The sequence below is a fragment of the Salmo salar genome, chromosome ssa04, assembly GCF_905237065.1.
Source record: "Salmo salar chromosome ssa04, Ssal_v3.1, whole genome shotgun sequence".
NCBI classification, from domain to species: domain Eukaryota; kingdom Metazoa; phylum Chordata; class Actinopteri; order Salmoniformes; family Salmonidae; genus Salmo; species Salmo salar.
Window position 1 is genome coordinate 28,038,147 of NC_059445.1, and position 27,885 is coordinate 28,066,031.

At 43.3% G+C, this 27,885-nt stretch overlaps 1 protein-coding gene across 1 annotated transcript; it reads right to left on the reverse strand.

The window, feature by feature from the left end:
* Positions 1 to 560: 560 nt before the first annotated feature.
* On the reverse strand, positions 561 to 27,854 carry mnd1 (meiotic nuclear divisions 1 homolog (S. cerevisiae)). Its single transcript, XM_014195582.2, has 8 exons — positions 27,734 to 27,854; positions 26,731 to 26,796; positions 25,178 to 25,235; positions 22,747 to 22,895; positions 20,226 to 20,300; positions 18,248 to 18,362; positions 2,644 to 2,688; positions 561 to 1,579 (listed from the first exon to the last, which is right to left on the reverse strand). The coding sequence occupies exons 1-8, from the start codon at positions 27,734 to 27,736 to the stop codon at positions 1,473 to 1,475; spliced, it is 618 nt and encodes a 205-aa protein (XP_014051057.1). The 5' UTR covers positions 27,737 to 27,854; the 3' UTR covers positions 561 to 1,472.
* Between the last annotated feature and the right edge of the window lie 31 nt (positions 27,855 to 27,885).

Sequence of the window (27,885 nt, forward strand, 5' to 3'; positions counted from 1 at the left end):
GAAGAATGCATTCAGTTTTATAACTGACTAGATATCCCCCTTTCCCTATATACAATAATGCTGACTCTGCTGTGATGAGAAAATGGAATAATGAATAAGTTGAACATTTTGAAATACATGAAAAACATGCATAAGAAAGTATTGTCACTGCAAAGTGAAGAGATGGGTAGGATCTGTGTGGATACTTTTCATTTTGAACGAATGGGTTGACATTTGACCTCTAGTAGTATAATGGCATCTGGGGAGTCAACTCCATGAGCACAGAAATTCTACCCATTGTTTGTGCAGTTTGATAAAATCTGTCAAATACTTCAAGACAGCAAAAGCACAAAAGTAATTCTGGACTGTTCATGACAACAATACCCCTTCTGCTCATACCACATTGGAATAAATCCCAGCGTACAGCAGAAAAATGCTGCCCTTTGTGTTTGAGAGGTTTTCGCCACATTCCAGTTCAGACAGAAAATGAAAGGTGATGCATTCACCCTGTTGCTTGGAAATTCGAGGCATATGAAATCAGTTAAGGTACATGTAGGCCTGTGGAAAACACAACAGTTAAGTAAGATAAAACATAACACTAAGACTTTATTGAAATGTTACCATTCAAATGGATCATCCATCATGTTTTCAACAACAAAACCTGAACACCTCAGTCTAGACTCTGCAGAACCACAAGACCATAAAGCACATTTACAGGGAGTTATAATTTATGGAGCATCTACATTTTGTGAATTCTAAACATATCCCCACTGTACAGCCTCAACGATATTTCAGTGGCGCTTCCATTTGTGTTTCGGTGCTCCTTGCGTCACTCTCCACACCACTGCATTGTCAATCACCAAGCACCTTTTGTCCACAACGACCCTCTCCCTCATTTGATTTAAACATGAGATAAGACAAGTTCAGTCAGTCCTGGTGCCACAGTGGCAGATGCTTCTTTTGTCAAAGTAAATTATGAAAAGAAAGATAAGGGACATGGGGGGGGCAAAAACAACATGAGTGGCTGTTTTCATTTCAATCTGTTTAAATCAGGGAAGATTAGATTTTTAACATCGCATGGGTGTTTGATGTGCCGCCTCTTTTTCTGTGTGTGGAGTGTGTGTGTGTGGGGGGGGGGGGTCGAAGTGCTGGACACAGCTAATTTCCGTCAACGACTCTGGGCTCTCGATTTTCATGCAAACAGGTGTCCCAAAAGTAGGCCCCCCCCACCACCACGGAACAGCCCAAAGGTTAGCACAGCGCCTTCTCAGGTTCCACATAAGCAGCATTTGCACCTGCAAGGGCCTTGAGCGAATGCCAAAATGGCAGCTGCTCCGAGTCAACTTCGGAAAACATAAGGCTGTTTTTTGGGGGGGCTTGCCTTAGTGGATTTAGAGTCCTTTCAACATAAAGTAACATGTTTGACTTGCGTTGTGTGCAATGGAGGTCACTCAATTAACAAAAACAATTCATTGAAATTACAGATTGTGCAGTCAGTCCATGTAATCAAAATCTTCAGGAATCCCGAAGGCTTTATCGATGCGTCCGTCGTCGAAACCAAACTTCCTCTTGGCCCACGACTTGATGGCAAAGACGTTATCTGCAGACAAAAATACAATGATTAGAAAACTACTTTATTAACTGATATTTCTCACTGATCTCATTCATAACTGACTGTGAAATGAATTAATTTGACAAATTAGACCAATGGGATCAGCGCATATTGGTGTTCTCACTTTGATGCATCACATTATCATCCATCAAACAGAACAAATAACTTGTATTTAAACAATTCTGACGTGACCTCAATGTTGCCAAATGGAGATTTGTTGTGAGTAAATGTTAGCAGGGCACTTTCCCTCCCTGGGGCCCGCGGGATCAATGGATAGGTCTAATTGCACCTTTAAGTTCACTTGTCAGGCTTAACAATAAACCCAGGCCGGATAACATTCAATCGCTAACGTCATGTAATGACACTGTATTTACAGAGTGAGTGGTGGTGTGAACCCTGGGGTGTGTGTGTGCATGCAAGGCTGTGTGCGATAGTGAGAGGGAAAGCCTGTGTGTGTGTGTTCACCCAGTGTGAAAGGGCTGTAGATTAAGGGGAGTTATCCACTGAAACACGATAGGTGGTATGTAAACACTAACCCTGCTCCTCACTACACACCACCTAGCAGCCCCTAACTCCCTGTAGTGCCTCCCCACGATCACAATCACCCTGAGGTCACTGGTCGCGCCAGGTTACCGCCGGGTTCACGTAGTGCACAGGAAGCCTGTGCAGGGTGTTGGGAGTAGACACAGGCCACAATGGGGAGTGCTTAGGGCTGCAGTTGGTTAGTAGGTACTTTGGGTTTTCAGAACCTTCAGGTGTTGTTTTCTGTGATGGCAAACAAGACCTTTGTCATCACAGAATGGGATTCCCAGAGAAATGCCCCTTTAACGTTTTTTTTCCTACATGACTCAAAAAAAAGGTCCGGGGAAGAAAACTTGTGTGTTTGTCTGGATTTCTTGTGTGTGTTTTGAGTGAAAATGGCCAGTAATGGTGAGTGTGTGTGGCTTTTGCCTCCACCACGTTGACTCATCCAACCCAGTGCGATGTCCATACAGTCTAGCGGTCTGTTCATGTTGTGCGTGTTAGTCAGGTTTGTCTTTCAGTTGACTTACCTGTCCATCTGGACACTGCCTCTTTAGCTGTGACATTGGACTTTCCTGCAAGACAAACCTACCATCAACACATAGGTACTGTACTTATGCAAAAGTCTGCAATGTTGGACAAAGACCAAAAACAAAATCAGACATTGAGGGTAGGTATCCCTGACACAGTGCCTACTTTAAAAAAGCCCTTTCTAGACATGTGCCATTGAGCATGCATTTTAGTCCAGGAGTAATCTGGGTTTGGGAAACCAGACGATGCATTTAGTAGAAAACTCTTACATATCACTTGACTACAGGAAACAAAGGGTACGTTTATACACTACTACACAAACCAGTTTTACTTGAATTGGAGTCGAGCCCTTTGGCTGAACAGTATATTATGCGGGGGAGTGCGTTTCTTTTTCCAATGCTCTGACCAGAGAAATCCCTCCCGCAGTCCGACTCCCCAGCCGTGACGCCGCTTCCAAGCCAATCCAACACCTCGAGCGCACACCAACCACTTTCAATTCCAAAGTGAGATTTACCCTGTGTGCCCCATCCATTACAGCCCTTTGTGAATAGCCGTGGCTCGGGGGAGATGGCAGATCAATCTGCTATGTCAGTGTAACATGCTACCCAGCCTAGCGCCGAAGAAAGATTGCAGCGCCGGGGATCCAATTTCTTGGCAGAGGGCACGGGAGCGCCAGCCAAGGGGGGAGCTGGGCCACATAAGCTTGGCCAAAGCCGCATTGTTCGCTGGAAGCCAAGTAACACCTCCATCTCCAGGGAAAAGACGCCCTCGAAGGGGCCGTTCCTAGATCAGATTTTCGACACAGGTGATGATATGCTGAGTGGTTATTAGAAGAGAAAGGAAATCTTGCTTCAGATCAGCAAGTTGAGGCAGGGGGTAACGTGATTTGTACCTATTGCTGTAGCAACGAATGCAACAGTCATCTGAAATAAATAAAATGTCATTTCTGTGGCCTTTTTTTGGTTTGTCACGCAAGTCACAGGCCTATGTCCCAAAGAACAAGAACTCAATACGGCTCAATCAGGAAAAGGACAGAGCTATGCCGTTTCACTCTCTTAAACTACAACTAATTAACCAAACCCATTGAGACCAAAGAATACATACAGTAACTATGTCCAAGTCAACATACTTACACAGGTTTAATCAAAGGCTTGTGTGGGAATTGGTCAAATGAGTAACAATAAGTGAGTCTTCTCATGTAAGAGAGGAAACTAAAAAGAAAACAGGTTATGGGGAACAAACTTGACATGTCAGAGGCCGCACTTTGAATTGCAAATTTCATTTCCCCTCTTTTGCTTGCTCAACTGGATTTCACTGGCAACTCAAATTTACAAGAAAAGGTTGTATGTGCAAAGAAATAAAAGTAAGCATAAAATGCTCAAGTGTTTAAGTAAGCATAAATGTTTAACGTAAGTAAGCATAAATCAAGGTTTATGTCCACACAAATTACTAACAGATTTGACGCTGGTCCAGTCTTAACACTAAACCCTGAATTTATAACAAAGATTAAACATCCATAGCGGAATTACAGTATATCCATAGCGCCTGTGTGTGTAAATGTTGTCCCTGGCAATAACGGCAAGAGTTGCTGTGCTTTAGAAGGGAGTTCTGTTTAGCGATCCTTGATCTCTCTGATGCGGGTAAAAAGGATAGCAAGTTAAGACAAGCAGCGGTGTAGATCAATTAAAAACTGCTGGAGCTAGTCCAGCTTTAACAACTCTAATTCAGGTTAAAAATGGATATGAGCATGTTGACTGATGCAGTGGATTTCACATGCCTGGGAATACAGATATGCATCTGTTGGTCACAGATAAAATAAAAAGTAGGGGTGTGGATCAGAAAACCAGTCAGTATCTGGTGTGACCACCATTTGCCTCATGCAGCACGACATCTCCATCGCATAAAGTTGATAAAGCAGTTGATTGAGGTCTGTGGAATGTTGTCCCACTCCTCTTCAATGGCTGTGCGAAGTTTCTGGATATTGGCGGGAACTAGAAAAAGCTGTCGTAGACGTCGATCCAGAGAATCCCAAACATGCTCAATGGGTGACATGTCTGGTGAGTATGCAGGCCATGGAAGAACTAGGACATTTTCAGCTTCCAGGAATTGTGTACAGATCTTTGCAACATGGGGCATTATGCTGAAACATGAGGTGATGGCGGCGGATGAATGGCACGACAATGGGCCTCAGGATCTCTGTCTGGTAGAGCTGAAACGCTGAAGAGTACACTTCTCCAGCGTGCCAGCGGCCATCGAAGATGAGCATTTGCCCACTGAAGTCGATTACGACACCAAACTGCAGTCAGGTCACCTGTCAGGTGGATGGAATATCTTGGCAACAGAGAAATGCTTACTAACAGGGATGTAAACAAATTTGTGCACGAAATTTGAGAAGGTTTTTGTACGTATGGAAAATGTCTGGGATTTTTTATTTCAGCTCATGAAACCAACACTTTACATGTTGCTTTTGTATTTTTGTTCATTATAATAAAATAAAACTCACAGTGCTTTTGAGTCATTTTACCTTTGACAGCAAAGGTAACAGTTTATTTTTTAAACCCTATTGGGTCAATTGAAGAACCACATGTTAGATAGAAGTTTTGGACTCCCAAGTGGTGCAGCGGTCTAAGGCACTGCATCTCAGTGCTAGAGGCATCACTACAGACCCTGCTTCGATCCAGGGCTGTATCACAACCGACGTGATCGGGAATCCCAAAGGGCGGCGCACAATTGGCTGAGCGTTGTCCGGGTCAGAGGAGGGTTTGGCCGGGGTAGGCCATCATTGTAAAATAAGAATATGTTCTTAACTGACTTGCCTAGTTAAATAAAAGGTTAAATAAAAAAAATGTTATAAAAAAGTTAGATGTCTCACTCCGGCAGTTATACTGTATGTACAGAACTAGTGTATTTTTTGCTATCCTTTTCAATGATGTGAATGTGCTAGGCCCACTCCTCAACCGCTATTTTGGCAGAGCAATCTGGCCGCCTCAACTTAAAATAACCGTGCTACAGCCAGTCACATATATAGATGCATCTCTCTTCCTGGTATGACAGGAAGTCCCCAACCGAGTCCCTAGCTAAACAGAACTGTCACATACACATGGCAGAGACATGTATTAGACAGCAGTAAAGACATTCTGGTTGAATCGGAAGGACATAGGTAGTACATGGAGAGGTCTCAGAGTATCTATGACAACAAAAGACAGCATTGACAGGGGTGAGGCAGAGGAGAGTAAATATGAATATATACAGAAACATTTTGTCAATGTCTCCAGAAGTGCATGCTCCCTCAGGGGTCATGACCCCAGCACTGAGACAAAGGGCAACACCCCAGAGAGCCGAGCAGGAGATCAGCACTCCAGACCGTCCAGAGTTGCTGCAGTGTGTCTGGGGCTGTTGTTCTTCTGGCTCAGATCATAGGCCTACAAGAAAAGCTCTCTGGGGTAGAGAAACTGGGATGGAGACATTTTAGCTCCAGTTCGTACTTCATCTCTACTGAGACTAAATCCTGGGAGGAAAGCAGACCTGGTGATCATAAATATTGGCAGATGACACAACTCTGTCTACAGGGTACTCGTCAAGAGGAGAGCCTGAGTTTTCAGTGCAAGGATGAAGACTACGCAGAGTGATGGACCCATTCTTCTACCCGAGAGGAGAATGCAGTGAATTGCACTTCTGGATCTGTGAGATGGTAGCCAGCCCATACACAAAAGTTATAAGCTGGCTTCTCAAAATAGGAGGGCATCCATGCCAGTGGCTAACTCCTAACTCAAAACAGACTCACCTTTAGGAACCAAGCCAGCAATGTATGGCTCAGCTGCATTTCTTAACTGCATTGAGTGCTGTTAATGTTTTCCTAATGGTTTTGTATGGATTTCTTATCAATGTCAATTGAAGTACTCTATTTCCTTTTAATATTTGAATTGTACCCCTTGACTGAATACTTAACATGTTAAAAATAAAATAAATACATTCAGTTTAACCCATAGTTGTATCAAGATCTCTTGAAAGAAAATCTAATAGCTGGTGCTGAAGCTACTCAAGCTTTAAGTAGGGAAATGCAGGTAAAAATTGACATGATCTTGTTGACCGATACAGGCTTTTCAAATACTCATACTGATGAGGCCGCCTCAAGTTGACAATAACCGTGTTACAGCCAGTCACATATTTTAGACTTTCTCTTCCTGGTACAACACAGGAAGTCCCTAACCGCACAGTTCTATCACACATTCAGATCAGAGACATGTATTAAAGAGCAGTAAAGACATTTTGGTTGAATCAGCAAGCCATCGGTAGTACATGGAGATGTCAGAGTATCTATGACAACAAAAGACAGCATTGACAGTGGTGAGGCAGAGGAGCGTAAATAGCTACAGCAACATCTTGTCAATACTTACAGCAGTGCAGGCAGCCTCAGAGGCCTTGACCCCAGCACTGAGACAGAGAGAAACACCCCAAGGAGACAACCAGTATCTCGTTTCGGAGATCTCAGTGAAAAGAGCTGTTGCAGTGTGTCTGGGGTTGCTGTGAATACTTCTACTGGCTGGGATCACAGGCATGCATGTCCACTATAACGGAATGATTTTTGAGTGAGCGTTTTTGAAAACCACTGCTCTGCTGAGAAAGACCAGTTACGGGCTCTGCGCTAGAGCAATATTCTCAACGGGGATGGAGGTATTTCAGCTCCAGTTTCTTCAACCTCTCATGATGGTCAGAGTAGTGTTTATCCTAAATCCTGGGAGGTGTGCAGACAGGACCATCTAAGAAGAGTAGCAGACCTTGTGATCATCAACAGCAGAGAGGAATAGGCATTTATCCATGAATTCATCGACAAGGGATTCTGGATTGGTCTAACTGACCGAGATGAAGAAGGGACCTGGCAACGGGTGGATGGCACCCCACTGACCACAGTGCGCAAGGGGAGCCTAACGGCTATCAGGGCAAGGAAAAGGACTGCGCGGAGCGAAGGACTTTTATTTCTGCCCCAGAGGAGAGCTGGCATAATACACAATGCAGTGAAATGCACCTTTGGATCTGTGAGAAAGTAGCATATGAATAACTGAAACTCCAAACCCATCATCATTGCTAAGGGGCCAACTGCTAATTCAAAGCAGGCTCACATGTACATTTAGGTTTGAAGTACCACCATTTACTTTTAACACATCCATTGGAGACACTGTATTGCTGAATTTAAAGTATCTGTTCAATGTTTGAGTTTTCAAAGATAAAATGACCTAACACTACTGGGGTACTTACAGTGCCTTCAGAAAGTATTCATACCCCATGACTTATTCCACATTTTGTGTTACAGCCTGAATAAAAATAGATTAAATAGATTTTGTAGAAGCATCTTTGAGTCATCTGTAATTACAGCGTTGAGTCGTTTTTGGGTATGTCTGTCAGCTTGGCACATCTGGATTTGGTGATTTTCTCCCATTCTTCCTTGCAGAATTTCTCAAACTCTTAAGTTAGATGGGGAGCGGCGGTGAACAACAATCAAGTCTTTCCACAGATTTTCAATGGGATTCAAGTCTGGGCTTTGGCATGACCGCTGAAGTACTTTCATATTCCAGTTCTGAAGCCATTCCAGCATTGCTTTGGCTGTATGCTTGGGGTCATTGTCCTGTTGGAACATAAATATTTTGCCCAGTCTAAGGTCGTTTGCACACTGAAGCATGTCCTCATTAAGGATTTGCCTGCATTTGGCTTCAGTCATTGTTCACTCTATCCTTATCAGTCTCCCAGTCCCTGCCGTTGAAAAGCATTCCCATAGCGGGATGCTGCCACCACCATGCGTCACAGTAGGGATGGTGTTAGACGGGTGATGAGCTGTGCCTGGTTTTCTACATACATTTTGCCTAGTGATCTGTCTTTCACGTGCCTTTTTGCAAACTCCAGGCATGCCGTCATGTGCCTTTTTCTCAGTAGTGGCTTCCGTTTGGCCACTCTCCCATAAAGCCCAGATTGGTGAAGTGCTTTAGATTGTTGTCCTTCTGGCTGGTTCTCCCTTCTCAGCCAAGGAACTCTTTAGTTCTGTCAGAGTGGTCATTGTGTTCTTGGTCACCTCCCTGACCAAGGTTCTTCTTGACCATTTGCTCAGTTTGGTCAGAGGGCCAGCTGTAGACAGAGTCTGGGTAGTTCCGTATTTCCCAATGATGGAGACCACTGTGCTCTTGGAATCCTTCAACACTCTAGAAATTGTTTTATACCTTTCCCCAGATACATGCCTCATCACAATTCTCTTGGAGATTTACAGACATTTCCTTGGACTTCATGGTATAGTTTCTGTTCTGACATGCACTGTAAACTGTGGGACAGGTGTGTTTCTTTCTAAATCATGTCCAACAATTGAATTGGCCACAGGTGGACTCCAATCAAGTTGTAGTGACATCTCAAAGATGATCAAATGAAATTGGATGCACCTGAGCTCAATTTGGAGTGTCATCGCAAAGGGTTGTGAACACTTATGTAAATGAGATATTACTGTATTTAATAGATTTTCTAACATTTCTAAAAACTGGAAACTTACTTTCCATTACACTGGTGGTTTCCTCAATCAACGCCAACAGTCAAGTGAGTCAGCTACTCCCAAGTTGTCTCCCCACTTAAGCGATGATAACAAAACTACTGGTCATTAAAATATTTAGGCACATATGGGAGTAAAATGGTTGCACTGGAGAGCCCTGAAAGTGAGGTAACTTTCTATTAGGAAGTCACAGGGATATTGGAATATGATTGAACAGAATGAGCTTTTAAGAATGAGTTTCAGTAACTTTGAACATTTGCTTAAAAATGTGGGGCAATTATTAAAAAAAACTTGCTTTTTTGCTATTGTTTTCAAAAGGTCAAAGCTATTTTTTGCAGAGCAAGGCTACACCTCAGCCACAACACAAAGTCAGTGTCTTCCTATCACAGTATCCTGTTTACTGAGGGAGATATGGATCGTATTACCTAACTGGACAATACTGTCAGACACACAGAGCTTTTGTATTATTAGGTATTTAAGCACTGTTGGAGCTAGGAACAGCAATAACATCTGCAAAATATGTGAACGTGAACAATAAAATTAGAGTTGAGCAGAGAACCATGCAAGAGTACAGTGCAGATGTTTTTTGTTGTTGTTGGGGTAACTCAGTGACATGAGTAGTGGAGATATGAGTATCTATGACACCACTGACAGTGGTGAGGCAGAGGAAAAGATGATGGGTCTCTGTATTAACATGGAGATCCTCAGAGGTCATGGTCCTAGCATCAAGGAGCCAACCAAGAGATCAGATGCAAGATGAGAGAGATGATCTTCAGCTCTTTGGGCAAGAGCAATATTCTGGATGGAGCCATTTCAGCTCCAGTGTGTACTACATCTCTACTGAGACTAAATCCTGTGTGCAAAGCCGACAAGACTGTCTAAGGAGAGGAGCATGCCTAGTGATCATAAACAGCAGAGGGTAACAGGTATTTATCCATGAATGAATTGACAAGGGGATTCTGGATTGGTCTGACTGACAGACGCACAGAAGTGATGTGGAAATAAGTGGACAGCTTCCCACTGACCACATTGCGCTAGAGGAACCTAACAGTTATCAAGGCAAGGATGAGGACTGTGCAGAGATGGAACTATTTTTGGAGAGTTGGCATGATAAACAGGAAATCTGTGCGAAAGTAGCCTACCCATAACTCAAACTCCAGCAAGCTTCTCCAAATACGAGGATATCAGTGCTAGGGGCTAATTGTTAATTCAAAGCAGACTCACCTGTAGAAGACAACACAGCGAAGTTTAGCTCAGCTGCATAATATTTACAGTACAGAATAATGTTCATGTTTTTTACCATATGGTTTTGTATTATTTATTATACAAATGTCCACTGAGGTTTGTAGTCTATTTGCTTTTAATGTTTTACTTGTATCCCTTGACTGGAGTCCTTCAAAGTAAAAATGGGATTAATGAATTCAGTTCAACTCAGTTGTATCAAGTGTCAAAATCTCTTGATAGCAAGTCTAATAGTAGGTTCTTATGAACCCCTATGCCCACAGCCTTCTGCTAGACCAGAACCTGACTCTAGGGTTGCCTGGTCTTAGCACACTGCAGGCTGAATCCACACCCCATTTGAACCTAAACACAACACAGTGTCCTATAACCTCACGAGAACCACTAGCAGCTTTGGAAATACAATTAGCGTTTCATGGGGTACATGGAGACGATTATCTGAAAATGTACGCGGGGATAAATGCCCAGCCTTGTGGAGCCCCTCTGGCAACGAGACAGCTGCGGGGGGAGACAGAGAGACGGTGGTGAAAGAGAGGGCGAAGCAGTAGGGGCGGAGGTGGAGTCCTCCTTGGCATCCGCCTGCGCCGGGGATTTCGGTTCGCACCGCCGACAACGGTCACCAGAATCAATCAGTTCCTGGAGGACATGTGGGTAAACCCGTTAGCGGGGGGCACCAGAATAGGGGAGGTTCCGCTCATTCTGTCTCCCTCCATCAATCAATCTGGGGAATCTAGGAGTGCCGTGCGTCTGTAGGATTTGGATCGCGTTATTCGACTTTCACGCCTCATCATTCAGACTTAAGCAGAACACACACAGGGTTAGGGTTTGACATTTCGCCGTGGACTCGTCTTTCAGCGCTCATGGGACGGGCTGTGGGGGCTAGGGTGGGGAGGAGCGGTCGGCATTCACTTTCACCAGGGAGCCACAGTAGACAGGCCACAATTAGAAACCAATTCCGGGGGGGGTTCAGATACCAGTCAAGACAAATAAGTGATGGGGGGGATGCCTTCAGTGGTTGCAATGCACACGAACATGCACATGCTCAGACATACATTCATGCTAAACACACATCTGCTGCTACCAGACTCTTATTATGATTGCAAAATACTGTACAATTAACGGTTGTCCTCCAATCCCCCAATTATGTGTAAATATTGGAATATAAATTGTGCCTTCCTGTATTACAGTGCCTCCAGAAAGTATTCATACTACTTGACTTTTTCCACATTGTGTTGTATTACAGCCTGATTTTTAAATTGATCAAATTTGAATTTTTGGTTACTGGCCTACACACAATACCCCATAATGTCAAAGTGTAATTATGTTTTTCATAATTAAAAATGAAAAGATAAAATGTCTTGAGTCATTAAGTATTCAACCCCTTTGTTATAGAGCCCCATAGTGGATGTGTCATAATACCTAATAAACCTAGCGGTCAAACAGGGAAATGGTTCCAATTGTTTTTCCACCATTCATTTTTCCCCATAGGGGATTTTCGTGTAGGCTTAACCTGGCGTGACATTTTGATAACCATGTAAATCTACCAGACAAGGTGACTTATCAATATATTCAGCTCTATTTACTCTGATTCGAAAATGCCATTATTGTGAGCTGTCCTCCCCTCAGCAACATCCACCGTTCACAGAAGTCATGTGCAGACGAGCTGGCTGTTGTGTTCTGACATTTTCAATCTCTCCCGAGCTCAGGCCTCTATACCCACCTGCTTCAAGATGTCCGCCATCATCCCTGTGCCCAAGAAAGGTAAAGGAATTGAACTGAATGACTACCTACCAATAGCACTCACTTCAGTCATCATGAAGTGCTTTGAGAGGTTAGTCAAAGACCATATCACCTCCTCCCTCCCCGACACACTCGACCCTCTCCAATTCGCCTACCGCCCTGACAGATCCTACGACGACGCAATCGCCGTTGCACTGCCCTTACCCATCTGGACAAAAGGATTATATGTATGTGATGTATATGTGAGGATGCTGCTCATCGACTACACCTCTGCCTTTAATACCATAGTGCCCTATAAGCTCATGACAAAGCTCACAGCCCTGGGTCTGAACTCCTCCCTATGCAACTGGGTCCTGGACTTCCTGACTGGCCGCCCACAGGTGGTGAAGGTAGGCAACATTACCTCCTCCACATTGATCCTCAACACGGGGGCCCCACAAGGGTGCGTCCTCAGTCCCCTCCTGTATTCTCTGTATATCCACGACTGCATGGGTAGTTCCAACTCAATCATCAAGTTTGCTGAAGACACAACAGTAGTAGGCCTGATCATAGACAACGAAGAGACAGCCTACAGGGAGGAGGTAGGCACTCTGACAGTGTGGTGCCAGGTAAACAACATCTCCTTCAACGTTAGCAAAACAAAGGAGCTGATTGTGGACTTCAGGAGGAACCAGGCTAGAGAAGCTCCCATCCTCATGAACGGACACGTTGTTGAGGCGGTCAATAACTTCAGAGAAGCTGAAATGGTCTAACCCCACAGACACCGTAGTGAAGAAGGCACGACAGCAACTCTTCAACCTCAGGATGCTGAAGAAATTCGGCCTGTCCCCGAGGGCCCTTACAGTGTTTGACGGAAGCACCATCGAGAGCATGCTGTCAGGCTGCATCACAGCCTGGTACGGCAACTCCACCGAGAACCGAAAGGCTCTTCAGAGGGTGATACGCGCAGCCGAATGCACCATTGGGTGCACACTGCCTGCTCAACAGGACAGCTACAACACCAGGTGTCGCAGGAAGGCCAAGATGATCATCAGGGACCCCAGCCACGGCCTTTTATCCCTGCTTCAAATCACTCAGACACGGGCAGTACAAAAAGCTGAAAGACTGGCCAATAGTTTCTACCCTCAGCTGCTGAATAGCCACCACTAGTCAGCTACCTGGTCCCCCGTCCTACTCCCCCTATGAACATTTCCCCCACATTGAATATCCCTTTGAGCATGGTGAAGTTATTAATTACACTTTGGATGGTGTATCAATACACCCAGTCACTACAAAGACACAGGCGTCCTTCCTAACTCAGTTGCCAGAGAGGAAGGAAACCACCCACGGATTTCACCATGAGGCCAATGGTGACTTTATAACAATTCAGAGTTTAATGAATGTGATAGGAGACTGAGGATGGATCAACAACATTGTAGTTACTCCACAATACTAACCTAACTGACAGAGTGAAAAGGAGGAAGACTTTACAGAATAAAAATATTCCAAAACATGCATCCTGTTCGCAACAAGTCATACTGCAAAAAAATATGGCAAAGCAATGAACTTTTCGTCCTGAGTACAAAGTGTTATGTTTGGGGCAAATCCAATAGAACACATTTCAAGCATAGTGGTGGCTGCATCTTGTTACGGGTATGCTTGTAATCGTTAAGGACTGGGGAGTTTTTCAGGATAAAAAAAATAAACTAAATGGAGTTAAGCACAGGCAAAATCTGGTTCAGTCTGCTTTCCACCAGACATTGGGAGATGAATTCACCTTTCAGCAGGACAACAACCTAAAACACAATGCCAAATCACTGGAGTTGCTTATCAAGAAGACAGTTAATGTTCCTGAGTAGCCGAGTTACAGTTTTCACTTAAATCGGCTTGAAAATCTATGACAAAACCTGAAAATGGATGAATAATTGTTTTAATAAATTAATGGGCATATCGTGCACAATCTAGGTGTGGAAAGCTCTTAAAGACTTAACCAAAAGGACTCATAGCTGTAATCGCTGCCAAAAGGTGATTCTAACATGTATTGACTCTGGGGGTTAAATACTTATTTAATCAATATATATTATATGCGTTTTCTTCTTCATATTTATTTTTACAAATGTTAAAAATGTTCTTTCACTTTGAGTCTTGTGTAGATCGTTGACAAAATTACAACAAAATCCATTTGAATCCCACTTTGTAAGAAAATGTGGAAAAAGTGAAGGGGTCAATCAATCAAATGTATTTATAAAGCCCTTTTACATCAGCAGATGTCAAAGTGCTGCACAGAAACCCAGCCTAAAACCCCAAACAGCAAGCAATGCAGAAACATGGTGGCTAGGAAAACTCCCTAGAAAGGCGGGAACCTAGGAAGAAACCTAGAGAGGAACCGGGGGGGGGCAGTCCTCTTCTAGAGTTAATTAAGAGTGCATGGTCATTAAGGCCAGATCGTTAAGGGGTGTGAATATTTTCTGAAGGCACTCATGCTAAAGTGTTTATTATATTCTACTGAGCCATTTACCTTGTTCGTATTCACATCCTTTGTTATTGATGCATTGTTGAGAAGTAGAGGTCGACCGATTATGATTTTTCACTGCCGATACCGATTAAACGGCCGATTTAAAAAAACAAAAAGTGTAATAATGACAAGTACAACAATACTGAATGAACAGTTATTTTAACTTAATATAATACATCAATAAAATCAATTTAGCCTCAAATAAATAATGAAACATGTTCAATTTAGTTTAAATAATGCAAAAACAAAGTGTTGGAGAAGAAAGTAAAAGTGCAATATGTGCCATGTAAGAAAGCTAACGTTTAAGTGCCTTGCTCAGAACATGGGAACATATGAAAGCTGGTGGTTCCTTTTAACATGAGTCTTCAATATTCCCAGGTAAGAAGTTTTAGGTTGTAGTTATTATAGGAATTATAGGACTATTTCTCTCTATACGATTTGTATTTCATATACCTTTGACTATTGGATGTTCTTATATGCAGTTTAGTATTGCCAGTGTAACAGTATAGCTTCCGTCCCTCTCCTCGCTCCTACCTGGGCTCAAACCAGGAACACATCGACAACAGCCACCCTCGAAGCAGAACAACTACTCCAAGTCTCAGAGCGAGTGACATTTGAAACACTATTAGCGCGCACCCCGCTAACTAGCTAGCCATTTCACATCGGTTACACCAGCCTAATCTTGGGAATTGATAGGCTTGAAGCATTGCGAAGAGCTGCTGGCAAAACGCACAAAAGTGCTGTTTGAATGAATGCTTACGAGCCTGCTGGTGCCTACCACCGCTCAGTCAGACTGCTCTATCAAATCATAGACTTAATTATAATATAATAAACACACAGAAATACGAGCCTTAGGTCATTAATATGGTCGAATCCAGAAACTATCATCTCGAAAACAAAATGTTTTTTCTTTCAGTGAAATACGGAACCGTTCCGTATTTTATCTAACGGGCGCCATCCCTAAGTCTAAATATTCCTGTTACATTGCACAACCTTCAATGTTATGTCATAATTACGTACAATTCTGGCAAATTAGTTCGCAACGAGCCAGGCGGCCCAAACTGTTTCATATACCCTGACTCTGCGTGCAATGAACGCAAGAGAAGTGACACAATTTCATGTTAGCAGGCAATATTAACTAAATATGCAGGTTAAAAAGATATACTTGTGTATTGATTTTAAAGAAAGGCATTGATGTTTATGGTTAGGTGCAACAACAGTGCTTTTTTCGCAAATGCGCTTGTTAAATCATCACCCGTTTGTCGAAGTAGGCTGTGATTCGATGAGGCACCGCATCGATTATATGCAACGCAGGACACGTTAGATAAACTAGTAATATCATCAACCATGTGTAGTTAACTAGTGATTATGTTAAGATTTATATTTTTTTATAAAGATAAGTCTAATGCTAGCTAGCAACTTACCTTGGCTTCTTGCTGCCCTCGCGTAACAGGTAGTCAGCCTGCCATGCAGGCTCCTCGTGGAGTGCAATGTAAGGCAGGTCGTTCGAGCGTTGGACTAGTAACCGGAAGGTTGCAAAAACGAATCCCCCCTGAACAAGCCAGTTAACCCCCGTTCCTAGGCCGTCATTGAAAATAAGAATGTGTTCTTAATCTGATTTGCCTAGTTAAATAAAGGTGTAAAAAATATATATATTTCTTTTAAATCGGAAAATCGGCGGCCAAAAATACAGATTACCGATTGTTATGAAAACTTGAAAATCGGCCCTAATTAAAATGGGCCATTCCGATTAATCGGTCGATCTCTATCGAGAAGCAACCGACAAGTAAGCATTTCGTTGGGCGGTGTATACTGTGTGTATCCCGTACATACGACTAATACAAACTTGAAAACACACACCTGCTAGGGCCTTCATTGGTACGCTTGCGCCTATTATTTTGATGAGCAGAACAATTTCACAGGCAAAAATGGAGAGAACCCATTCAACCCATAAAAGAACAGAGTAAAAGACTTCCCTGTCGCGGTAGCCACACAGCTGTTGTAGCGGTTTAGCCATGTGAGTACATCATTGGGAAATGGGCTGTTTTTCCAAGGGGACTCTGTAATGGACATGGGGCCAGCTGTTTCCCCAAGATTCTGTTCAGAGTCTGTGTTAAGTCACTCTGGAGAATAACTGCTTCTTCAGTGACACTAGCGGAGGCGTGGAGTGCAGTGTCGGGGCTATTAAAACGACAGCACTGTTCATGTGCTTGACAACTCAATAGCGAGGCCTCATAGCATCGAGGGACAGGAGAGAGGACGACAAGATAAATCAATCACACATTTAGAGTGTCACATGGGTGCAAATATACACACACACACACACACACTAACGCCACAAAAATTCCTTATTAAGACTCCAAATAGTCAATCGCTTGTCGTGCCTATACCAGTTGAGAGGTGTGTAAAAATAAACAGCCTATAAACTCAGAACACGGGCAGACCGTTAAAAGCTGTTAATCCCGACCGGTTAAATTTCGTGCAGGCCCAAGAGGTCAGCCATGTTGTGTACGCAATAACAGCCATGGGCTTAGTCTGAGTTTCTGCTTTAAGAGATGGGTTAAACTGAGCAAGACTTGAAACCAGAGAAGTCAAGGAGGGGAAGCATAGATTTGGAAAGGGATAGAACGGGCATTCCGATTCAAAGCCATGTTCCGTAGTGGTAGACCGACTGTGTTTGAAATGCTCGATGACTAGATTATCAGTGCATCAGTTCTTTGAATTTTTATGTGCCTCACGCAACTGTAAGGTGCACAAATCTGATGGCGTCTCCATTTTGGATGAGCCATGACTAATCATGAGGAGTGTCCGTTCTATGGATCCTATTTCCTTGTGCTGGACTGGAGCCATGTTCAATCTATCGATTCTATTTCTACGCACTGGAGCAGATCCAGATTTGAGACTTAAGTATGGACTCGTAGGCTACTGGTATGGGGCTGCTTGATTGCTTTCTCCCTCTTGGACGCTGTCCAGGCCTCTCCTCAGCCTCTGGGCTTTTAATAGGAAGGCCTGATGGACAGCTGTGGATCGGGCCATCTGTCCAGATGAGGCACCTGATGTTTCATTGGATTCCCTCCTTGTATTAATTAGATCCAAACTTAATTTGTATGGGGAGGTTTCAACAATGGCAAAAGTTCGAAGATATACAAAATTGGGGCAAGGTTCAAAATCCAGATAAAATGAGCTTGTGGTTAAAGCAGGACTCATTGTTGATATGACCTATAAAATACTAAATAGACTCTTTCTCGAGAACCAAAGGAGTACAGATAAAAGTTAAACGCCTGACATTTGGAGGGACATTTTTATTTAACTAGGCAGTTAAGAACAAATTCTTATTTACAATGACGGCCTACCCCGGCCAAACCTTAACGACACTGGGCCAATTGTGCGCTGCCCTATGGGACTCCCATCATGGCCGGTTGTGATACAGCCTGGAATCGAACCAGGGTCTGTAGTGACACCTCTAGCACTGAGATGCAGTGCCTTAGACCACTGCGCCACTCGCGAGCGTGAGTGAGCACTTTGAGAGCATACTTCAGGAAAAAAGGTCAGATTATTGGGACGCAGCCTCCTTGTTTTGAGAGGCTGGTAACAGGGTACTCACTCATCTCCTCGATCACTTCTGGGTCACACTCCCTGTACTTCTCCAGCTTTGCCTTCAGATGACTCCTCTTCTCCCTCAGGGCCTGCAGCTCCTTTAGAAGAGAGGCCCGCTCCTCCTTTATAGGTGGACACACACACGTGAAAATCCAAAAGACACACACACACACAAATATATGCACAAGTATACACACACCAAGTCTGCAAATACATATTAGGGCAGGGAATTGCCAGGTATCTCACGATACGATATTATCACCATACTTAGGTGCAATATGATATGTATTGCAATTCTCACAATTCTATATGTATTGCGATTCGATACTGTGATTTCATTGCAATTCGATGTTCCAAACATATTGCTCGCCATATGTCTGCTGCACAGAGACAAAAGAAAACGAGTTTTGATCAGTCAGGGAAATAGAAGTGTTGAAAACAAAATTGGCTCCCCATTTAAAAAGAAGATGGAGAACCATCTATGAAGGAAGGTGTTTTGGTGCAGGTACAGCCAACTTCCACAAAATGAATATTGTCAAAACAATACATTGTCAAAAATAATATCCCAAAATGTAACTATTGACCCCCCCCAATCGCAAACACATACAGTGCCTTCGGAAAGTATTCAGACCTGTTGACTTTTTCCACATTTTGTTACGTTACAGCCTGTTTCCATTGATCATCCTTGAGATGTTTCTACAACTTCATTGGAGTCTACCTGTGGTAAATTTAATTGATTGGACATGATTTGGAAAGGCACACACCTGTCTATACAAAAGGTCACAGTTGACAGGGCATGTCAGAGCAAAAACCAAGCCATGAGGTCGAAGGAATTATCCGTAGAGCTCCGAGACAGCATTGTGTCAAGGCACAGATCTGGGGAACGGTAACAAAACATTTCTGCAGCATTGAAGGTCCCCAAGAACACATTGGTCTCCTACATCCTTAAAATGGAAGAAGTTTGGAACCACTAGAGCTGGCCACCCAGCCAAACTGAGCAATCGGGGGAGAAGGGCCTCGGTTAGGGAGGTGACCAAGAACCCCATGGTCACTGACAGAGCTCCAGAGTTCTTCTATGGAGATTGGAGAAACTTCCAGAAGGACAACCATCTCCGCAGCACTCCACCAGTAAAAACCACATGGCAGCCCGCTTGGAGTTTGCCAAATAGCACCTAAAGGACTCTAGACCATGAGAAACAAGATTCGTTGGTCTAATGAAAACAAGATTGAATTCTTTGAACTGAATGCCAAGCATCACGTCTGGAGGAAACCTGGCACCATCCATACGGTGAAGCATGGTGGTGGCAGAATCATGCTGGGGGGGATGTTTTTCAGCGGCAGGGACTAGGAGACTAGTGAGGATCGAGGGAAAGACAAACAGAGCAAAGTACAGCGAGATCCTTGATGAAAACCTGCTCCAGTGCGCTCAGGACCTCAGACTGGGGCGAAGGTTCACCTTCCAATAGGACAACGACCCTAAACACACAGCCAAGACAACGCAGGAGTGGCTTCGGGACAAGTCTCTGAATGTCCTTGAGTGGCACAGCCACAAGCCGGACTTGAACATCTCTGGAGAGACCTGAAAATAACTGTGCAGCAACACTTCCCATCCATTTTTTATTCTTAATAAATTAACAAACATTTCTAAAAATGAAGGGGAAAAAACTATTTAATCCATTTTAGAATAAGGCTGTAACGTAAATGTGGAAAAAGTCAAGGGGTCTGAATAATTTTCCAAATGCACTGTATATGCCACACACACACACACACACACACACACACCTACCCCTCTCACTGGTGTGGATTCTAGTCCTTTTAACTTACAAAAATACAAAAACTCTAAATTACTGCAGATGAAAACAAATCACTCATTAACAAATTCATAAGTCTTAACGTAACACAGACCCATTTTCAGTGATAAAATGAAGGATAATAAATGGCCTGCTTTCCCTTTAAGGTTGGCATGTGCGCATAAATGTACTTACTGTATCTTCACGTCCTACTTTTGCTTTGTCGACAGCCTGCTGCAGAGACATCTTCCTTTGTTTCACCTCGGTATGCTATGGCGAGAAAGGAGATCTTGAATTAACACAATTTAACACCATATTTAATTTTCACATCAATGTTGTGTTTTGTGGGCTTCAACTTCAATTTGACACATGTAACTATTCATCACGCACATAATCCCCCCAAAAATCATGCACATATAACTAAATATCATACACATACATTATCAAATTCTTAAATTGTGCATGAAACAGCTGCCATTACTGTCTTTAGGCTTGGGCGATATACCATTTATAATGAATATCGGAGTATTTCGAAATACTAACGGTATTATTTTCAATACCTGTGGGGGTGCGTGCTACTTACACAAGACAGCTAAGATGTGTCAAATAAATTATATCCAGGTCAGGGCTCCAGCTATGCATTTGGTTTGCTAACTAAGTAGTTAGATGTCAAGATCAAGCTTCTTGGTTACAGCAGTGACATTCAATCCCCTCCTGGATCAAAATACATGTTACCTATATTTTGTGCGTCAAAAGAAATAGTGCCCCTTGTGTGCACTTCTGGTAATACCGTATACGCCGGTATGAAAACCTGCATACTCCCAAACTCTGTCATCCCATGGTAACAGAAGGCAAGAGTCAGGCAGCTATAATATTTCTCAAAACTCAAATCGAAAGTCATGGCAAAGAACCATGAGACAAAATTATTCTGCACTGGTTACTATTCTAACACATTGGCATTGGCTGTGTCCCTACACAGTAAAGAGGGTGTCATTTGGGGCACGTTAATTGACATCTCTTTATACATCATAACTCGCATTAAAACGTTTTGTATTCAAAAGTTCAGACGGTGATAAAACAATAACTCACTACAATTTTTATAAAACTGTATAGACTATAAAACAAAGAAACAGTCGCCTTCCTTGTACTCTGTTTATGGAATAAGACACGGGAGGGTTCTCATATAAATAAAGGATCACATATTCACGCCACTGTGTTTAATTTCCAACTCGGCGGCGGCCACATCAGTGGCACCACTGGCGACCAGAAGCTGTTAATTCGCCGCCCAGTACACACCTTCACCACGTCTGGTCTGTGGCGTGGGGCTGGGCTGGGGAACTGGGTCATCACGAGGAGGAAATGCTATCGAGAGGACCACCAACTGTTCAAGTGACACTGGCGCCTGTGACAAGCCACACCACCTTCAGCGCCGCTAACTGATAGCGAGTCCGCCACCCCCCACAACTCTGCAATGAGACTATTAGGTCTTAGATGTAGGCTACTTTGGTTCTGAACCTAGAGCTTCCTCTGGTGATCATGACCAAATGAGATCATGACCAAATGAGATTTTCAACTGCGTTGAAAATGTACTCCTTACTTATTCTTTATTTTGTTGGGGATAGAGATAGCGAGAGAAAGACAGGAAAGATGGGAGAGAAGATTGTGCCAGAAGGGTGTGGGCTGGATTTCGAACACACGCAGACATGGTAGGCTGTGTGTGAGCTCTGAAGACAGCGGTCTTAACCGCTCCCCTCAAACTCAACTCTAGACCTCGAAGCCAGTCTAGGTACATTTTAATTTTGTCTTCACAGTCAATATTTTATAATTTTGAAGATTTGTAAAGTGCAATTTCATGAACAAAATGAAATGCTGATCACACAACATGTGATCAGTAAGTCTTAACACCTGTTTGAGTGTAGTAGTAATTCCTTTATCTCCCACTTACAATAAAAGCAAATGCTTTACTGCAAACAAGTGTGCCTGCTTGGTGTGCTAGCTACAGAAACCAGAGTACAGTTAACCACAGCTCTGAAAACAGAGAATGCATTTGGGATAGGAAATGTACCGGTCTGTCTGTGGGCTTGAGACTATGCAGACAAGGGCTGTATCCCAAATGGCACCCTATTCTCTATGTAGTGCAATCCTTTTGATCAGGACCCAAATTGCCCCCTATTCCCTATGTTGTACACTACTTTTGACCAGGGCACATAGGGTTATTGAGTTAAGCATATCCAATAAGGCCCTGGTCAAAAGAAGTGCACTATGTAGAGAATAGGGTACCATTTGGGACACACACCTGGTACGTGAGGTCTATAGGCCTAAGATGTTCTGTAATAAGAACCATGTGAGTCACGGCGTGAACTCCATAAAGAGTCTAGCAAGCTGTTAAAACTGGAGGGGAGGAGAGGCCAGTAGACCTGCAGCATTAGGTTAAGGTTAGAGGTCAGGTGGGGGAGTGACCATGTACTTTGCCCTGTTGAAAACCAAAATAATCCCCCCCCTGCAGTGTCAGTAGGGTTACAAAATTCCAGAAACAGAGAAGACAGATCACACTATTGAGGGGGCAGTCACACTCACATATTGTGTTTATTGGATAGGATAAATAGAGTAAAGAAAGTTGCTGTAGCAGTGGGTCGGATTCTAACCCGTGCTGCAGCGGTATGGTCTAGAGGCAGTGGCTTAGACTGCTAGACCACAATACACCCGTTATAATCACCTGCTTGTCCAGCTCCTCCAACCTGCGCTTGCGGGCGTGCAGGGCCTTGCTGGGGAAGGCCCAGTAGTAGTTGGAGGTGCCCACTCTCTCACAGTCCACCATGTTGTCATCCACCAGACTCTGGAGAACCTCCTTCACTGACATGGGTGCTGCAGACAGGAGGAGAGAGGCAAGGGCTCTTTCTCAGTTAATCTTTCCTGGGTTCTTCGCATCCTCTGTCCTCACCTTCTTAAAACCCATTGGAGGAAAAAGGTCAGAGTGGAGGGACCTTGGACCATCTCCTCCAATATGACTGAAAAGGATGTGAGGAATCACGGAAAGGTGAATTGATGTAGAGCCCAGGAATGTGTTAGTGGCCTAGTTCCCTAATGATCAATTCACACTCCATAAGAAAACAACTAGATTTGTTTCGAATTGTCATATTACTGAGTAAAGCCCATTATACTATCCAGCCTCATATAGCGTCGATTTTCCAACTCTGTGGTCCAGATGTACCGAGACCAGAATCAATCTGCATCCCAAATGGCATCCTATTCCCTATATAGTGCACTAGTTTAGACCAAAGCGCTAATGGGTCCTGGCCAAAAGTAGTACACTAAATAAGGAATAGGGTGTGATTTGGGATGCAACCCCTAGCACACTCATCTACAACGATAAGGGAAAATGTTTGATTTAATTCTGTGTATTCCCTCCCTCTCTTAACTGATCCCAAATCAGCCGAGAGTAATAGAGGGCTTACGAAGTTGCCCCATGAAGTTGTTTTTGTGTCAGTTTAGCATTTTCCCCACAATGGTTAAGGATATATTGGGGGAGGGGACGCTGGTCCTAGATCTTTACCAAGGGGAAACTTTACCTCCGAGCGTAATAGAACGTTCTTACATCTGGAACGAGGGCGGCTGGTGAAATGCGATAGTCCAAAATCATGGACTGTTCTGTTCCTCTGCCGTAGCACTAATAAAGTTGATCTGGTGTGATTTGGAGTGAGCTGTGTTAAAGGGAAAGTTCAGTATTTTACAATTTAAAGTTAGATGGCTCCACATCCTGAAAGCAGTCTATGGCCAGGAGAAACTGTAATCCATTGTTCTGTTTTCTCTCAACAGCCACTACAAACTTTAGCTATACTTAGTATACTATGTATATGTAAACCACTGAATTTCCCCTTTAAGTACTGGGAGGATGTTGGGCAGCAGGGAGAATCAAACTAATGGGCCCTGTTCAAGCAACTCTGGAACGAGGATTTCAGGGGCCTCATTTATCAAACATGCTTAAATTTCTCGATCGTCTGGCACATCTGGACTTGCTAGTCTCTCTCTCTCTCTCTCTCGAAAATATATAATTCCCTCAAATAATCACTGATATAACATAGCTGGATTGGTGGAAGGCAATGTAGTTGAATCCTTGGTTTCGCTTATCCAATGATTTGAAATGAGTGATTAGGCTACATCAAGGAAAAGGATGGATGCATTTTCAACGTATTCAAAGAGGGCCCCTGATGTCACTCTCTCCCACTAGCTCCCTTTCTCCCCCTCTCATTCTCTCCCTCCTTCCCTCTCTCTCTCTCTCTCTCTCTGCTGTGTGTGATAAACTGCTGTGTATATCACACAGTCCCCCTCCTCCCACCCTGCCCCCGTAACTACATCCCGATGTCAGAGCAGGGCCTTTAAAAACATGTGATTCCAATCAGTCGCGAGCAGCCCTATCAAGTTTCCCCAAATTAATGTAACGTCCACTGTAAGAAAAACAAAAAAAGGAAAATAAAGTCCCTTTTGGGTGCGTACCAAAACAGCACGGCTTTGTTTCTCTATGGGATCAGCACTTAAAACGTGTACTTTTCATTGAAGTTTTTTCTCTCTATTTACACAGACACACTCACGCAACATGTAAAGGATTCATTGTGTGTTCAAGCAAATGCAGTTCAGCCCATACCCAAACTTAGCCATTTCATCTGTATCATCGCTATGAGAAGTTAGTGCCTTTTGGCAGTAGTGTTGTCCCACTCCATACTACAGCCTAAATATGGGATGAATCATAGTGGTTAGGGCTAGACTCGGTTGCCAAGACGATGATGTTGGGACTATTTTACCATTATGTTGTTATGGGTGCATGAGGGCACCTTTCCGTGTTGACACAGACCGCACATTCATGGGAAGAAAATGACGCGGAACGACTTCAAGCATCCGCAGAATGCTCGGCCCAAAAACATTAACACTATTAAATTCAAGAGGGGAAAAACTACCTCTGGGAATTTTAGTACGCCGGTCTTAAAGATTTGGGATCCATATGCCGTCACTGAGTAGAAACGGCACCTTGGCATCGCAGGGAAATGTTTTAATTTAATGTTTTATTTTATTTATATAGAAAATAAATCACGAGTCCCGGGTTTCACTTGTAAAACGATCCATCTGGTTCGTCTCAATGAATCATTACTCACTTATTCCTTTAGTCTTGGGGGCGATTTTCTCGATGTCCTTCAGCTGAAACACCTCTTTCTGGTGAGAAAGACAAAAAAACAACTCCATATATATATATAAAATATATATATATTTTTTAAATGTATGAGCAAGTTAGACAGGGTGCCAAGCTGGCCTAAACTAATACTCTAGAAGCTCTATATTTTCAGCTAGGCCATAAGATAAAACACCTACAGCCCATATGCATGCATTCAGTGAGTCAACATACATTTTTTCTTGGAATGACAGTGAAATGGACATTTATTGGTGTTGCTTCAAATCAAAGAGGGCATGGAAAACGTTATAGGATACCAAAAACCGGTATAGGCCTATAACTCATGATCAAACATGATATGATGAAGTATGCTTTACACCTAGAAATTAATTCTATGGTTTTAAACCTTTAAGTGACCAGTAAGAGTGTGACAAAGAGGTTGAAATCCCTGCAGACTTGTCAAACTGCAGACTTCTGGTTTCTTGCAGTTATTTTTCACCGGTGAAAAGGGAGTTGGTTTGGTTGGGACATCTTGGTAACCCGGTTCCCGCTATTCAACCTCAGTGTGCGTCGGCGTCGCACATGGCACCCTATTCCCTATGTAGTGCGCTACTTTTGACCAGGGTCTATAGGGTTCTGGTCAAAGGTACTAAATAGGGAAAAGGGTGCAATTTGGGACACATTTTGGGTTTGGCTCAGTTTCAAAAGGCTCCGGAGAACCGATATTTCGCATGTGCAGAATTTCATGTTCAAACTAACTTTACTCTGAATCAGCTATACAGCATGTACCGTCCTGAAAACCTCTTCTACTGGTTAACCCCAGCTTAGAAACCAAGTTTCCTGCCCCGACATGTCCAAGGGTGTTTCACACTAGAGGGAGAGCCTGTGTGTGTGTGTGTTTGAGAGATGGAGGCACGCTCAAGGTGCTGTGTTTGGTCTGTTTACTTTAGCTCAGGTGTCATAGCCAACCCTGGCATCCGCGGCAGCTTTCTAACTGCAGTGCGAAACCAGCCCCCCCCCGGTTTCACCAACTGACTCAAAACTCCCACAATCACACTACTCTCCATGGATACTCTTGGACCTCCATACACAGCTTGAAGTGAAACTGCATGTGTGTTATGAAATAGACCTAAGTGTCAAATTATTAAAGGGATAGTTCACCAAAATGACATTGGTTTCCTTATCCTGTAGGGCAGAGTTTCCCAAACTCGGTCCTCGGAACCCCAAGGGTTGAACGTTTAGTTTTTTGCCGTAACACAAACAACTGATTCAAATTATCAAAGACGGAATGGTTGATTATTTCAGTCACCTGTGAAGAGCTCGGACAAAAAACAAAACGCGCCCCGAGTTTGGGAAACCCTGCTGTAGGCAGTCTATGGAGAAGCTAAGGTATGACAGCAATTCATGCTTTGGTTTAGTTTCCCTGGCACCGTTTCCACATGCTAACATTTAAGAATTTGTTGCACAAATCCCATTCACGTTATGGGATCGATTAGCAAGGACACTAATGTTATTTGGTGAACTATTCCTTTAACTCACTGTCTCAAAGAAAATCTCCATCATGCGTGTCCTCTTCTCCTCATGACTGAGACCTTTTTTTTTGGACTGCAAGACAAAAATATAGAAGAAATAAAATAAGTTAGTCGTAAAGTGGCAATCTGTAAATGGTACATGCATATTTGGACTTTCAAAATTGATTCTTGAAAGTCATTCACTGATTCTTAAGAATTTAACATATACATTTCTCATGAGCTTAGTTCAACTGTCATAGCCCATCAGAACCCAATATAAATTGTAAAACTGTATAGCCTCAAAACATGGTTAAAACTATAATTTTTATCTCAGGGATGGTCAGTCCTTGCATCCGACTTGGCTATACAGCATTTACTGAGATGCTGTCTCTGCAGACTTAGGGCTTCATACTTCTTGCGCTTAGCGGAGCAGAGCTATTGTGAAGGAAGTTGTCAAGGAATTGAGTTCATGTTTATACTCGACCTCCCCCCCACACTGTTACAACATTTTAGAGGCACACGGCATGTGTGTACAGAGCTTTTCATACCTTCTATACGAAGATTCCGACCACATTTTCGAATCAAACATACATTTGAATTTGAACGTACATCTCTCCATCCCTCAGCTATTTACCAAAACAGAGGTGGGGTTGACATTGCACCCCCCCCCCCTCTTTAAAGGAACATAAACACTGTGCCTCTTGATATATTAGTGTAAATTAAGCTCTGCAGACTTTCGCTGAGGGGCCGTGGCAAGCTCGAAGGAGCATGTGAACATAAATAAACGCCAACCACATATAACATAACATAGTCCTAGCTAGCATATGGACGCAACAGTTTCTTTTAGCAGAGACATGCCAAGCTAGCATACATGCTAGTTAGTTTTAGGTGAGTGTGCTAACTAGCTATAGTATACTTCGCTAGCTACTGTAGAGTTCAGCCAAAGCTTCTTCAACTGGCTATCTAGTTGAGCCAGTGTGCAATTCAATTGGAGCAAGGGTGTTGACTGTAAAACGGTATAACTAACTTACCATTATGCAATGTAAATAACCTACACGGACCGCGTTTATCCTTGAGTGCAAGCAATGAGTTTCCCGCGGTAGTTCAAGGGTTGTCAACAAGGGGACAAGGGAAGGGAGGGCGGGGTATTAAACTCGCCTCTCATACCCTGGCGCCGTCTGCT